This window comes from Neolamprologus multifasciatus, chromosome 4, assembly GCF_963576455.1.
Source record: "Neolamprologus multifasciatus chromosome 4, fNeoMul1.2, whole genome shotgun sequence".
NCBI lineage: Eukaryota > Metazoa > Chordata > Actinopteri > Cichliformes > Cichlidae > Neolamprologus > Neolamprologus multifasciatus.
Window position 1 is genome coordinate 2,372,095 of NC_140442.1, and position 16,783 is coordinate 2,388,877.

At 43.3% G+C, this 16,783-nt stretch overlaps 1 protein-coding gene across 2 annotated transcripts in view; it reads left to right on the forward strand.

Annotated features, from left to right (window-relative positions):
• slc38a12 (solute carrier family 38 member 12) overlaps nt 1-15,208 on the forward strand; it is an 89,741-nt gene extending 74,533 nt beyond the window's left edge. For both annotated transcript variants that reach the window (XM_085158185.1, XM_085158184.1), the window contains exon 10: nt 11,520-15,208. In XM_085158185.1, the coding sequence (XP_085014311.1) occupies nt 11,520-12,283 (764 nt within the window). In that variant the 3' untranslated portion in view covers nt 12,284-15,208. The remainder of the gene's footprint in view (nt 1-11,519) is intronic.
• Nucleotides 15,209-16,783: the final 1,575 nt, after the last annotated feature.

Genomic DNA, 16,783 nt, shown 5'->3' on the forward strand with positions numbered 1-16,783 from the left:
TATTCAGCAGAGTCGCCATTAGCCCGGGTCAGCGTGACACCTTTTATTCCTAGCTGCAGTCATTTAGTCACCTTGTTTGCAGCGGCGCCATATAAATCTAAATTAATGCTTTATAGTCACTAATAAAGGACGTCATCAGGGCCATCTGCATCTCTGCGATAACGTGTCTCACAGCAGAAGTACCTCACATGTTGGTGAAGGACAAGGAGACAGAGAAGGAACCACAGTGCACAGCTCGTATATGAATATTCAGTGTATGTACACACGATGTAGCTGCAGTTAGATGTAGTTGGAGTGTCTTCACCTTATTTATTTATTTTTTTTCACATTAATCTTAATAAATATAAGGTAAAGGCAGACATTGCTGTAACCTGTTGCAGCCGGCCTCTTCCTGCCCGCTGTCAGCTGAGTGGATCATTACTGGTGCTCCAGAAGGACACTTTCCAAACACTTACAGGAGTACACAGCTTCTCTAATTGTTATTGAGTCATATGAGACAAAGGGAAAAAGTTAACAGCCTGTCTGCTCAGTAAATAAGTATTAATTACTGCCAGCCATCTCTCCTGAGACGTGTGGATAGATGTGTAGAGGGGCTGCTGTCTGTTTATCAGTAGGTCGGTGCCATATGGATCTCAGGGCTCCTAAAAACAGCCATCAGACTTACTTAACAGGAAAGCCTTTAAAGATTTGTACTCGATGTTTGTGGCTGAAACAGTCCTCGATCACGAAACTCCCATCTCCCATTATTGGGAAAAATGAAAACATTTAAACTCTAGCTTGACTGGCTGGCAGCAGGATATGACTTTAGTTTGTCCAAAAATAGTACTTTTTGATTTCAGTGTAATTCATTAACCCTTTAAAGCCGGTCGGAGCGGGCACGCTCTGTTTTGCGTAACTATTTTTAAATCCCGGTAGCACTACAACCATGTGAGCTAGCGCAATAATTTGTTTTGCATATGAAACCTGAGGAGTTGTACTTACATCTTATGCCATCAGCTTGTCCTCGGTCACAGTTTCCTTCCACATATAGCTTTGCAAAAACTGCATAAAAAGCACTTGCAGCAACAAAAACATAATATTCCAGAAACACGCTTTGCCGATCCGATCAGCTGTTCATAACACTTCCTACGTTGGAATAGACGTCAGCGCGAACTATCGCATGTCCGCCATGACCTGCCCGAAACCGGAAGTGACGTCATTTTCGCGGAAATGTAGTTTTTTACCCTCCGGGCCTCAATGAGCCTATACTGGTGTTTTTAAAAGTTATGTTAGACTTTATGACTTTCTGTGTGGTTTCTGGGATGCTTAGGACTCATATTGCACTGCTGGAAATAGTTTATTTTGATGCATATGCTGCTTTTTTGCAAATTTGCATTATAATATTTATTTTCGTTTTTCCTGCAGTATATAAAAATTGGTGTATTTCAAAAATAAAACTATGAAGACACTCAAAATAAATTTCCTGTGGTGGGAAACTATTTTGTGCAACTTTTTTGTATTTACAGTTTTGAGGGATAAGCCTCTTAAATTTCTCTAACTAGAAATATATGTTAAAAAACAAAAACAATTTTAATTTTTTTTGTAGTTTATTGCACTTTTTTGCAATCTATGTAATTACTATGCACTTAATGCAGACATGTTATTAAAATTTGGGCTATAATGGTTGTATTGATGTATATCAACTTGAAATGCTCCCAAAAATGGCTCCACAACATGTAAAAATATAATATAAGATCTGGCGGACTTGGTTCTATGGTAGGTCTTAAAGAGTTAAAACACTTTAAATCTTTAAGATTTTGTCCTGAGTTCATCTTTCATAAATAGCTTTTGCTCTTGCTGGTAGTTTCAGCGATCCGCAGGTCTCTCCATCCATCTATCCATCTGTTCTTAGTTTACAACAACATGATGTAAAGAGCTAAGAAATTCCCCGCAGGGATGCTCACAGCTGCCCACTGCCATTTTAAATGGCCGAGGGATTGAGATATTGTTTTTGAAGGTCAGGGGAACTGTGGTGGCTTGTTGACTGGAAAGGTTCTGCTCATTCAGAGCGGGTGGTGAATTATGAGCTGGTCTTAATGAAGTGAACAGCAGCCAGAATCACTGAAAAATTACATTTCAAGACCAGCTGAAGAGCATCAGTCCTGTTCTGGCTTTCAGTGACATTTGTGTTGTCAGGAGCAAAGAACCTTTTCTTTTTTTGCGTCTAAACATTTACATGATCACAACCACTTTCAGTGTTTTTACTGCCTGCCTGGCTTTGCTGCTTAGCATTGATGTTCCTTTGTGTGATGGCCACTTTGATTTTCTGCAGAGATGTTTTTGAGGTGGTTCAGGAATCAAATCCAACACAACTGTATCCACTAGCTAAGGTTTTAATTAGAGACACTGACCTCAGGTCTTTGTTTACCTCGGTGTCATTACACAGAAAGATTTGATTAAAGTGATTAAAATGCTGCAGATTCAGCCATTTGTTAAAAAAATCGTTAATGCTTAATCCACTTAGCATTGTGGTCGTTTATTTGACATTTGACCTTAATTAGGCGTAATATTAGAATTATGTTTGATAGGCTTTTTTAAAAACATTGATTAAAATGTAAACAGCTGACACTGTCCAACAACTGAGAAACCAGTATATATACTGTATACTCACAGAAAGTTGGGTTGGACATGACAAAGCAGCTAATAGCAGGACGTACAACGTTAGCAAGCAGGGAGCTGTAACCTAGCTACACTGCAGGAGTCTGGTGACGGTGAGTTTGTAACATTAGCTGGTAAAATAACATGAAAATGCTTTGTGGAGTTTATAGACCAGCATTGAGGGTCAATTAACAGACCTCGTCTATTCAAGACAGGTTTTTTTATATATTAACATGGATACTTGCATTAGCTAACATTATCCAGAGGAGAGATTCTTCCATGAATCTGATGACAGAGTTTGACTGTGCTCTTCCCCTGATGCTAAAATTCCTGTTTGGTAAGATGGGCTTCATTAGTTACACTGTTTTAAGTGCTTCATATCCAACGTAGCAGCTAAACCTCAGTATAAAATCCACCATGGATTTTTCCCAAACGTTGCGTTTGTGTTGAGCTAGGAGATAAAACTTTGCTGAATTTTTCTCACTCTGCGATGTCTTTTTGCAGCAGGAGACTCGGCTCAACTGGTTTTATTCTGTTCATTAATAATCTGAGCACCTTTTTCATTTTGTGGTTGATTGCTGTCCTACAGGAGCTGTGATTTTGTTTTTTCAAATCTCTGACAATTGGCTGGGCTCTTAATGTGAGTTAATATCTGTTTATGCAGATTTTCCCTGGCGTGTCGCAGCTAATTGCTGTGCTATCACAGTTCGCATGTCATTACCAGTTTGGCCCCTTTCAGTTGCAAACTGATAGCAGACAGACTTCCTGTGATTGCCGTTTTATCACTTTACTGATGCACCAGAGTTGTTTCGAAGATGACATATGACTGTGTAACGCGGTTAAAGGACCAGGGCGCCTGACTGCAGCTTCATAGACAATGAGCTTTCAGAAGTAGTCTCAACTATGGAGCCTGAGTGTGTGAATAAAACACAGGAAACCAAAATAGAGCTCAAACATATATATATTGTGTATGTTATGATAAATATATAGACAGATATACAAAAAAAGAACAAATATATGCATATATATCACAAACAAAATAATGTTAACAATACAAAACAGCTTATTATGGTCCAAAAGGAGGTGGGATGAGGTTTAGTCCAGTATGAGATTTAGTTTAGTTCCATGGACCTGTGATAGGTTATGTGTCAACAGTTTAATTCAGTCCATAGGTTTACGATTCCTACCGCAACCTAGCGGTGGTCGGGTGGCTCGCCATCCCGTGCTGATCAGGGCTGATCGCGGGGGGGAAAATACCTGACCATTGAGTCGATTGTGAGGTGGTGTAAAGATGAATGAATCGGCCGGGTTATTGCACGCTGTCAACTAGTATGCAATGTAAAATTTGTCAATATCTGACAAGTATGCCAACCACAGGGACAACAGCAGCCAGAGGAGCAGGGGACATGCAGCTGATTGACCCGGAACTTATACGGGGTTCATTCCCGCCACAATAAAGGGACTGGCGGAAGTGGGGTCAGAAGTTACCGTGGTTACACCTGCATGTTAAACTCGTGATGTTTAACATTTATTCATAGTTCTTCCTCTGGAAAACATTTTACTGGGAAAGTCCTGACAGTCTATTTTATAAGTTACTTTAGACACGGACAATTTAAAAAAGCATCACAGTCATTTAAAATCAACATATTTAAGTCATAGAATAATTATAAAAATCTAATAATTTCTTTTGAGAAAGTAGAATGAGCCAGAGAAATGTTTTTGTTTTAGACCTAACCTTTTTTTAAATGAAGAATAAACCACTTCTTTATATTGTGTGTTTCCTTTTCTATAAAGCACCTTGAGGCGACTGATGTTGCGAGTCGTTGCTATATAAATAAAATGAAATTCAGCATCTTTATCAAAGCATTTAAATCAGTGAAACAGAGGTTTGGCTGGCTCGTGTCTGTGAACCTCAGCTGCAGCATGGGGTGCTAAACGGTGCAGCCAACCGCTGCGCTGCTTTGTGCCATGTATACAGAAAGCCCCATCCAACATCACAGAGCACGTCAGGAGGCGAGGAAGCCACTTATCACCCAACAAACACGAGTAATTCAACAGCCCCAGCAGCTCGCTACCTCTGCTCCTGATAGGCTTGACGTGATGGAGGCTCGGCACAGTGAGAATTCCTGAAACCCTGGTGAGACCTGGGCAAAGAGCCGGAGCTACTAATTACTGCAGAGATTATCCAAGAGCGCTCAAGGAGTACCTCTCTTAATTAGGGATGGCAAGATTGCTGTGCGTTAAAACTGCCAGAGGGGGGGGATGCTTAAATTGGCCAACGTGACAAGAAAACAAGCAGCATCACCAGAACCTCGCGTTACATTCGAGCGCGCAGCATTTCCTCTTCAGCACGGCTGCTTTATTAAGCATCAAAGCACAGCGCAGAAGTCCTTGACCTTCCTGCAGTCATCAGTGAATCGCTCACACTTAAGTACTCGCGTTGTTCCGTTCAAAGAGCAGGGCCTCCCAACTTTCAGCTGTCCTGTGCACCACTGCACATGAGATTGATCACCTCTCACCTTCTACCATTTTCTCCTCATTGATTGAGTCCAGGATTCCCATCTCTTCTCCGATAGCAGCTGGGAGTCTTTCTCTCAAGGCAGTCGATGACTTCTTGGAGCATCGAGAGAGTCTGGCAGCCTCGGCTCTAACCGCGTCTGCTGTGTTTGCTACTCGAGACAACACAGCCGTACGAGCTTGCTCTGGAGGGTCGTTAAGTTGAAGCATTCCTCACAAGGTCAATGGCGTTCCCATCCAGGTAATATAAATCACTGGCTCAAAGAGATGGACGGGCCTAGTCGTGGGGATTGGGATGCGTGGTTGCTCAATTTACTCGGCTCTTGTTGTCGCACGTCAAGTGCAGTGGAGAGTATTGGTTGGGCTCTGTGTGTCTATGTGAAGGCGCGTTGAATTAGCATATCTCGACGGGTAGGTGCAGGGGTAATGGCTCATCCTGTCTGTGATGGTGTGTTGTGCAGGGGCTTTGAAAGATGGGTGTTGTTTTCACGCTTCCACATGTGCACTGCACAGACGTGGCACTGAAATCTAGTCCATGAAGGTGATTGTGAAAGTTTAATTTCAAGCATTTATAACCTGTGATTTCAGTGTAACTGTCCAAATAAGCTCCCAATTCAATTCAATTCAATTCAATTTTATTTATATAGCGCCAAATCACAACAAAAGTCGCCTCAAGGAGCTTCATAGATACAGAGAAAAACCCAACAATCATATGACCCCCTATGAGCAGCACTTTGGCGACAGTGGGAAGGAAAAACTCCCTTTTAACAGGAAGAAACCTCCGGCAGAACCAGGCTCAGGGAGGGGCGGGGCCATCTGCTGCGACTGGTTGGGGTGAGAGAAGGAAGCCTCTGGAGACAGGCCAAAGATGGCTGATGACTGGTAGATATGCAAGTATACAGTCAGATCAGACATTAGTCACTCCTGTGATGAAGTCCATGAGATGTCAGATTGCATCAACGTGCAAATAGTAGCATTAACGGCTCCGGTGCCTTTTGCACACTCAATCCATCACCTAAACCAAAAGGAGTAATTTCAGCAGGGCGCACAGCATTTCCTGTTGTGTATACTAGCAAGTGTGGATGTTTGTGACACCTAATTTACAGGTCAGTTAACTGGTTTGGCATTTTTAGGTCTTAGGATTGGCTAAGACGGCAATAGAGCAATAAAATAATACTGTCTACGCTTTTACTCGCTCGCATACTTGGTAAAAATATCTTTAGGTCTAATTCTCCTGAAATCATTTGAGGTTTACGTGTGAAATGTTTCCGGTGAGCAAATAAAAACCACAGAAGAAGACAGGAGCATTAACGGCTACAAGAAGACGTGACGAGTTTAGATTAACGCAGAGTCGTGTGCATGCACTACGCGGCTCTCTGTAATTTGTCACTGAATAATGCCTTTTAAGGAGCAACGAATGCCCCTTATGCTCGTCTCCTACGTCAGTCCAGAGAATTACGAGGCCTTACTGAATTTACTATGTAAATAAACGTCTACACTCAGTTAAGGTGATCAAAGCTAATATGCTTTCATTTCACGGCCGTACAGTACTCCAGCATTGAGATTCATGGCTTACAGGTGCAATGAGCGCGATAAAATTGTCACGGCCGGACGTGATTTGCCCACCTCGTGTAGCGTTATGCAGGCGAGGGCCGGTGACAAATGAGCACATTATGAAAGGCTTCAATCTAGTGCTCAGCTCCTCTCTGCCATCTGATTGACTTTCAGTTACTTTGAATTATAATGAGCTGGTTCCTGTGACTTTAGTGGGATAAATGAGTGCTTTGTGTCTGATCAGCATAAAAATGTTCTAATTGTGGGCCAAAAATTCGATTCTTTTCAATTTAAAAGCATTTCATTTTTAAGCTTGAATAAGTTTTGACTGGGAGCTTCCCAGTGCAACCAGCCCCGTTGTCCTTGCAGGCTCTCCTGCAGCATCTTAATCTTGGCCAGACTTGGAAAAAGGTGCTTTAGGTAATGTAACCGTGCCCAACCACCCTGAGGCACTCTTAATTAAAAGCCCCTGCTAGTTTCCTTCCTGTGCAGCCTGTGAGTGTTGGTGTCAAGCCTTCTTTCTCTTCCCCTGCACCTTCGTCTCCCTGGTGTACCGCAGGCAGACGGGTTTAGTTGCCAGCTATTTCACACATAGCTTCGTGCAGACAGAAAGGCGGAAAAAGATGAGTTTGAAGGAGAAAGAAGACAGGCGGAGCAAAGGGGGCAGACAGATGGTTTTGGCAATGACTCTTTCACACATTGCAGATGTTTTGTAGGAAGAGAGAGCAATTCAGAAAGAGTATCTAAACAGCACGGATAAATTAAGGAACTTTTTTGCGTGTCATCGTCCTTGAAAGCTGGTGTGTTGCCCATTCGTTCGACATCTCTGCGTAAGAGGGTTGAGGTTGTAGCGGTGAGTCGCAGAGCTTTCCCCGGAGCCACAGATTACATTGGGCCTAAGCCAAAGATGCATTCAATATTGAACAGTCGTGAAACGGGTTTTAGAGAGTTTGTGCTTACGTGTGAGATTCAAGGCAAGCGTGAAACAAGGGTGCGAAATGTAGCCGTGTTGTGTTTTCCTGACACGGCTACATTTTCAGCAAGTGTTCAATCAGGCGGCCCGTCAGTTATAATCTCATGAGTTTAGCCTCTGGAGACAATGGCCCGAGTTTTGGAGGAAGCTAAACAATGGACACAGCTTCTGGGTCGAATGGAGTTGCTTTCTTTTGACGTGGCCACTAGGGGGTGACCTTTCTGGTTCTGCAAAGAAGTCTGTTTGAATCGAGGTCTATGACAAAATTAGCCTACTTCTCCTTTGATGTATGACCTCAGTAAAAACGCTTCTGATGAGCGCCATGTTTCTCTGTTACATGATCTTCACTTTCTGAGTAAAGCAGACGATAAAGGATGGTGCGCTTTAAAGTGCCGCTGCTTTCTGATAGATGAGTCGGTACCTCATGAGCTTGCAGTGTCGTGTCGTTGCCTTTTTTTAAGTTGTGCACGATATAAAATATATACCAAGTTATACTGAAATCAGTGCTGATTTTGTTCTTTATCCATGCGGATAAATTTAAGCAAGTGAATAAAAGTGAATATTCTTTTTCAGAGATCCGATTGCTCTTTTGTAAAGCTCTACATTGACACTGAAACACTAAAACAAAGGCAAAATGAGCTTTTTTTCCCTGGTTCTTCTTTGGTCAGCAGTTATTTTGCCACAGTGCAGATGAACAAAGCTTGCCTTGTGACATACTGCATCCCTACAGTTTAGCTGCTGGTCTGAGATGTTAGATAGTCCCATCAAAGACGGCGTGAGTCTCAGTCTTTTAGAGTGATGTCAGAGTTTAAGGTATAGAATTATTTTACTGCAGATATCAGGCATATAATGGTCCGAGTGACACTTCCTAAATGTCACCGAGTGTTTAAAGGACAGCTGATAATGAAAGCTGAGGAGCTGGCTCCTGGCCTGGGCTATGACTAACTCCTGGTGTCACGGGTTGATTGAGTGAGTGTGTGTGTGTGTGCGCGCATTTGGAGGCTTGCTGGGCCACATGACCGTTAGCCTGTAACAGGACTGCATGCGGCTCTCAGGAGTCTCCTTTAGACACACGATGCACCTCCTGAAATCAATTGGAGCTGCAGTGGGAACCGCGGGACGGTTTTATACTGGGCCGTGAAACTGGTTTGTTTTTTACGCCTGATGTTTCTGGAACAAACAGCTGGAAGGCAGTTCAGCACTGCCATCTTTATCCACATGAGGTTAAACTCTGAGAGAACTGAGACCGGACTACAATGTGGTCACCATATCAGGTTTTCACCTCGTTGATCTTTTGAAAGAATTCACTCTGTAACCATAGAAATCAGTCAAATTCACCTTCAACTTTATGTACGGTGTGTTTGGCAGCCCAGTTTAATTCAAAATAAAAGCACAAAAAAGGTGGAATGATAACCAATTTGAAGTTGAGTGGATTATATGCACCAAATACCTCATTTAAAAAAAGTTGAATTAAACAGACGCTTAAAGGCCTGGATTTAAACCAAATGAATAGTTATAGACTGGGTGAACTTTGACCTCCAGAGGTTTAATCCAACTGGAAACAGTTAGCCAGATGATCAAACAGGGCTCGTGCTGAAAAACATTCAGAGATTTTTGATCCAAAACCAGGGAGAGAGAGCAAAAAGCAGCTTGGCGTTCCCAGTTTAGCCGGGAATATTGTGAAGATGGAGGGTGTTAATTTATCTCGACGGCTCCATTGTGATTGCACAAAGGCAACAAAATACCACATTAATCTGTCAGTGATTAGCACTGAAACAAGGGTTTCATTACTTATCTGTACTTATCTCTTTCAGTAAAAGGCAAAATTAGTCGAGGATGTAAAGGAACAAAAGCGGTTGGATTAGGGAGGAGCAACAAAAAGGATCGTTTCATCATCTGAGCCCGAGCTGACCCACGGCTGTTCCAGCTCTCATTGTCATGCACACTGGGTTCACTTTGCTGTTTTATAAGAACATTAAAATCAAGTGAGATCATCAGAAAAACGCTGACTTAAACCTTCCCTTATTACTATTTTATTTGTTATTTGGAAACCTGTAATAAATAATGTACAGGAAGCTCCCTCACACTAACGCCTCCTCCACTCACAAACACAAGATTCAATCTAAATACCTTTAATAACACTTGGAAGATTACAAGGTTTAACCCTGTGGATGTTACTAACCAATGTTAGAGTTATGTTACTGATATTTAACTAAATTAGATTTTTTTGAGCTGCAGTTGCGAAACACTGAAGGCCAGATGACCAGATCATGATATCTTTAAAATAACTTAATTGAAAATGTGTAAAAAGCACATTTACTGTAATAGTTTGCAGAAGTTTGAAGTTAAACATCTTTAAAAAATATAATCTGCAAGAACGATATAGTTTATTTGATTAATTTGACTTACATTTTGGTGTTTAAACCCAGAGAAATGATTCATTTAGTGTAATGGTCAACATTTCCCTTTTACTCCTGTCAGCCACCACGCTGAGGCTGCAGTCACACAACCATAGAGACCGGTCGAGCACCCCATAGTAACCACCGATCACTAAGGGAAAACGGGTATTTTCCTGTTGCCAAGTGCTTCCTGTTATATGGGTACTACTGAAAACCTCCCTATGATTGTTTAAGTCCTTTGCAGATTTCTACAGTCACCCGCAAGTTGCATTGAGGACTCCAACTTGTCTGCAAATATTTGTGTGTCCCCCAACCCACCCACCAACACCCATCCACCCCCACCCAAATCAGTCAAGGCAGGCGGCCATCCCTCCCTGAGCCTTGTTCTGCTAGAGCAGGGGTCTCCAACTCCAGGCCTCGAGGTCCGGTGTCCTGCAGGTTTTAGATCTCACCCTGGGTCTACACACCTGAATCAAATGATTAGTTCATTAGCAGACCTCTGGAGAACTTCAAGACATGTTGAGGAGGTCATTTAGCCGTTTGAATCAGCTGTTGGTTCAAGGACACATCTAAAACCTGCAGGCCCTTGAGGCCTGGAGTTGGGGACCCCTGTGCTGGAGGTTTCTTCCTGTTAAATGGAAGTTTTTCCTTACTGCTGTTGCCAAAGCACTTGCTCATAGGGGGTCATATGATTGTTGGGATTTTCTCTGTTTTCTTTGTATTATTGTAGGGTTTTTACCTTACACTATAAAGCGCCTTAAGGCAACTGTTGTTGTCATTTGGTGGTGTGTATAAATAAAACTGAACTTAATTGAATTTGCCAACTAGGCCTTCTTAGTAAAAGTAGTAAAACTGTGAAAATGTTACGCAAACTGGAAATGGAGACTGTTCACTGTCAAAATAAAAGCTGGGCCTTTTGAAAAATGCCATATGGCGTGCTACTGTTCGGTGGTTAGTTGGCAAGTGTTTGCTCGTCAGGGTCTTTCGTGTAAACTGTGGGAACCTCAGCGATCTGTTAGCAACCAAAGCAATCACAGGGAGGTTTTTGGTGGAGGATCCTCTCGGCAACAGATTTCAGTCCGCAAACTCAACAAGCACTCACCAACTGGTTGAGGAATACACATCTTTCCCTACTGACTGGAGGTTGCCGAGGAATCACCCATTGGTCTTTGGGGGTCATTTGAGGCACACAGTGCTGACGCCCCACTGGCCCGCTGATTTAAATCCTCTGTTTGTGGGGTGCAGTCAGTTGGAAGAAAGCAGGCTTGTTTTGAACTTTAACTTCTTTCATAGCTACTCAAGAAAAATAAAGTGGAGCTGAAAATGAGCAGAATAGTTCTCCTTTCTACCAGGATGGTCAAATGTACAATAGTATTATAGCTTTTCTGCCATCAGTGGGTTTTTAAAATCTATTTCCTGTTTTGTTTTTGTCCCTCCAGCTTTCACCATGATGATCATCTTGGCATTAATTCGCATCGGTAAAGACCACGGCGCGGGACACCCACCTGTCGCCTCCTTGTCTGGGGTCCCCAACCTGTTCGGGGTGTGCGTCTACTCCTTCATGTGCCAACACTCGCTGCCGTCCCTGGTGACGCCCATCTCTAACAAGAAGCGCGTCGGCTCGCTGGTGCTTTTCGACTACGTCCTCATCCTCGGCTTCTACGTGCTCCTCTCGTTCACCGCCATCTTCTGCTTCGATAGCTCGCTGCTCTACGACATGTACACCCTGAACTTCACAGACAACTGCGACGTCTTGGACATCCCGGTGCTGCGCTACTTCCTCGGCTTGTTCCCCGTCTTCACCATCAGCACCAACTTCCCCATCATCGCCGTCACGCTTCGAAACAACTGGAAGACCCTGTTCCACCGAGACGGAGGTACCTACCCGTGGGTGGTGGACCGAGTGGTATTTCCCCTCATTACACTCGTGCCCCCCATCGTGGTGGCCTTCTGTACACACAACTTGGAATCCTTGGTGGGAATCACAGGGTCCTATGCCGGTACAGGGATCCAGTACATTGTCCCAGCCTTCCTTGTCTTTTACGCCAGGCGCCACCTGGAGCCTGTGATGGGCAGAGATGCCATCAACAAGCACCGGTCACCCTTCCGCCACAGCTTCTGGGTGTGGTTCGTTTTGCTGTGGGCTGCCTTCTGCCTCATGTTTGTCACAGCCAACATCATCCTGACTGACACCAAGAAGTGAGAACTCTGTGTTTCAATTTGTGGTTCCCGTACAGGAAGCCTTATTGCTGCTGGTTGGGCAGTGTGCCTTTTTTTGAACGTTTGTTGGGTCAATTAAATGTAATTAAGAGTAATTTATCAAATATTTTTTGAAAATTCAATTAAATTTTGTTTATATAGCGCCAAATCACAACAAAAGTCGCCTCAAGGCGCTTTATATTGTACAGTAGATACAGAGAAAAGCCCAACAATCATATGACCCCCTATGAGCAGCACTTTGGCGACAGTGGGAAGGAAAAACTCCCTTTTAACAGGAAGAAACCTCCAACAGAACCAGGCTCAGGGAGGGGCGGGGCCATCTGCTGTGACTGGTTGGGGTGAGAGAAGGAAGACAGGATAAAGACATGCTGTGGAAGAGAGACAGAGATTAATAACAGATATGATTCAATACAGAGAGGTCTGTTAATACATAGTGAGTGAGAAAGGTGACTGGAAAGGAAAAACTCAATGCATCATGGGAATCCCCGGCAGCCTACATCTATTGCAGCATAACTAAGGGAGGATTCAGGGTCACCTGGTCCAGCCCTAACTATATGCTTTAGTAAAAAGGAAAGTTTGAAGCCTAATCTTAAAAGTAGAGATAGTGTCTGTCTCCTGAATCCAAACTGGAAGCTGGTTCCACAGAAGAGGGGCCTGAAAACTGAAGGCTCTCCCTCCCATTCTACTTTTAAATACTCTAGGAACAACAAGTAGGCCTGCAGAGCGAGAGCGAAGTGCTCTAATAGGGTGATATGGTACTACAAGGTCATTAAGATAAGATGGGGCCTGATTATTTAAGACCTTGTATGTGAGGAGCAGGATTTTGAATTCAATTCTGGATTTAACAGGAAGCCAATGAAGGGAAGCCAAAACAGGAGAAATATGCTCTCTCTTTCTAGTCCCTGTCAGTACTCTTGCTGCAGCATTTTGGATTAACTGAAGGCTTTTCAGTGAGTTTTTAGGACTTCCTGATAATAATGAATTGCAGTAGTCCAGCCTGGAAGTAATAAATGCATGAACTAGTTTTTCAGCGTCACTCTGAGACAGGATATTTCTAATTTTAGAGATGTTGCACAAATGGAAGAAAGCAGTCTTACATATTTGTTTAATATGTGCGTTGAAGGACATGTCCTGGTCAAAAGGGACCAAATGTCACATGTTTCAAGCTGGAACAGTGCACGACAGTTAAAGGGAATTTATTAATAGGATTTTTTGTCAATAAACACCAGACAGTTTGAGTTTTTCACTTTTTAAAAATGTATCCAACAGAAGAGAAAGACGTTTAAACCTTCTTCATCACCCGCCAGGATTGCTGTCCAAGTATCGGACAAAATTGTCAACACAACCATCACTGGAGAGCGTTCTTCCAGCAAACGCTTCATTTAAAGCAAACGTATGGCGTAAGATTAGAGTTGGGTGGTGTGACTCGCATTACAACAACAACATTACGGGCAACAAAGTAGTTCTGAATTCTACAATGTGGATAAATGAGTTTTTCCTTTGCAGTTAGCTCGATCGTGTTGTTATCTGGAGGATTTGTAGACTACTGGGGATTTAGCTGCGACTCTATCGCAGAGCAGGTTGGTTTTATTCAGCAGTAACGGTGCTTCTGAAGTAGCAGCTGACACGTAGCATCACCCTGATACACAAGAATATGAATATGAAACAAGGGCGTCTGCTCTGTCACCACGCTGGCTCAACAACAATGTGCTGTTTTTGATCTGCAGCAACATATGCTCTCATTGGTGTAATCTGAGTACTCTAACATGCTACTTGACACGCCGTGCTGCTTAACAGCTCTGTGGGTCGCTCTTAAAGTTTGCCTCATTCATATTCCAAACTATAGAAAAGATCCGACGGACCTCGAGGGCAGAATGTTCCAGTAAAAATATATTAAAGCAAGCGGAAGAGCAGACGTGAAAAAGAGGCTGTCACATTCAGACTTGTGCTCTGTTGCAAAACTTGATAATGAGATTGGAACAGGAACCAACAGGAGAAGAAAAACGAAGGGATCGGGGACGATCGCTCTTTCATGTCTGACGCGCATCCATTCCTCAGCGGCGGCTGCCTCCAATCTCCTCGCCTCCCCCCGGTGAACAATGAAGCTCCGTCCGTGACAGATCCACTGACAGATAGGCTTCCAGGAGGAGCTCCATCTCTGTTTATCACCTGACACTCGCGCCTGTAGTTCACACACAGGGCATGTCTTCCCGTCTTCTACTCCTCAGCACCCATTCATGACTCTGTCAGCCTCGAGCTGTATCCATCACGCAGCTACACCTGACAGCATAATGGAGATCTACAGTGCTTCAGCTCTGGCTGTGACGAAGGCATCCGCGGCCAAAAGCGAAGGGAGCCAACTGCACGGCTTCATAAAGTGCACGCTGGACTGTACACCAATGGTAACTTCACTGACACTTGGCAGCTTCTTCCAACTTCATCATCGCCCTTACACTTCCATCTTTGACCCGTTGCACGATTCTGTCTGTGTGATTTTCACATTACAGTGGAAATCATCTGGAAATACTAACAACAACCAGAAAAACCTTCATGCTCGACTTATAGTGTCGCACACAGGTTTGCAGGAAAATGTAGGTGCTCAGAGCCCAAGCAGTGACCTCCAGCAGCGTGGTGACCGCAGACTGAGAAATCTCAGTGAAATTCAAGCTAGCAGCAGTACAAAGCGGGCAGATCCCAAATTAAATTGACCTGAACTGTGAGCTGAGCTGTCACAGCATAGAGTAACTTTGACATACGACAGGTTCAGCTGCAAAGCGAAGCACGGTGAACAAAACGCCGCTTTAAGGAAAACAGTTGAGATCACAACGCGGCAAAGATGAATGCAATCATGGGCAATGAACTTTCAGCCTTTGGAGACAAACAGCTCTGGAAATAAATGGACAAATGATGGAAATAAAAAGGCAGCAAGACAGTGTGTCATTGGCATTTTACATTCAGTCTGGCATCTAGAACAGAACAGAAGTCCCTCATCAGATAGCAACGTAGTTGCTGCAGGACGGCAACTTAACTGCACGTTAATATGAGCAACCTTTGTTTTTATGTAACAACGTAACCACAATGCAACCCGTTGGCCACCAGCTGAGTGAAGTACCTGCTGTGTAGAGACACATCAGTGCAGACTGACTCACTCTGTGATTATTTGCAATCCTTCACCAATCTTCAGTCACTTTTCTATTTTTGCTTAAGCGTGTTGGAGCCGTTAGGAGTTCTTTTGTTTCTGAATATGATTTTGTGACTGCTTGCAACCACCAAAGACAGAATTCAGCATTTAAGAAGCGCAAGAAAGTAGAGCTGGGAGGTGTGTTGCTTTATAACATAGATGCAGATTCCTGCTTGGCTGATGTTGGTTCCATCCGTCCATTTTCTACCACTTAACGGGGTTATGGGCCCTTTCCATCTGCTGCTTCAGCCCCTCTGTCGGGTGTAGAGGACTTGTCAGTCTAATAATGAACTCTAGGTTTACTCTAGATTAGGCTTTGACTTTGAGATGCTTAAAGCGTGACTGGGTAACACCAAAGTCCTTCTCGAAGTCTTCGCCCAGTCGTTTGGATAAATTAATAATTATTTAAATAAATGTAATTTCAGTGGATTCAGATCAGCATTAAAACCGCATATAAAGAGTCACAGGTCAAGTTTAATAAAAACCACCTAAAGGTTATCTCCGCCCGGATGCGTGCTCCTCTGAAATTCTCCCGTGGATTTTAATTTTGGATTATTAGTGTCTGAGGCTCCACACCTCAGAGTTTGGAACAAATGGAGAATGAGGACAAGTACAGATTTCTACTGAACCCATGGTAACATGTGAGGTAAATGGAGCTTTTATTTGGTTTGAAGCTGAAGTTTATAAAAGTCCCAGTCGGCCTGATTGAACATCAGATGGTCTGTAAGTATTTCCAGTGAGGAAATAGTTTTGGTTTACAAGGATTTTCTGCACCTTTACTGTGTAAAAACAGCTTTTTTTTGTCTGTGGACTTCATAACATTCCTACATTGTCTCACATTGTTTTTGTTTACATCTCAGAATAAAGATCCAGGTTATCTTTATGGTTAAATTGAGCATCTGTCTGTCAAAGGAAGAACGGACATGGTCAGCTGGCCCAGCAAAGATCCACACTTTTAGTCCAAAGCACAGTTAAAACTTCCTGCAGCGTGTACAGGATGATTACACGAGACTCTGTGGGAAAGCATTTTCTTCCGGGTTTTAATTGTTGCTGTTGTTCTCAGCTTGTAGAAGAATTAACAGTTGTGGTCAATTTAAATGCAAACGCAGTTTGAGGGTGTCGGGAGGGTTCAGCGGGTTGAGCAGTGGTTCCAAAGGCGCCGCAGCTTTTTCATCAACCGCTGTAACGCAGTTTAAATTGAAAGGTAATGTGCTGTGACTCGAGTGTTTTTAAGGCACCGCAGCGTCAGTCCAGCACCGCTGAAGGTCACAGGGGTGACGGCGTCTGCGGCGTCAGCAGGAC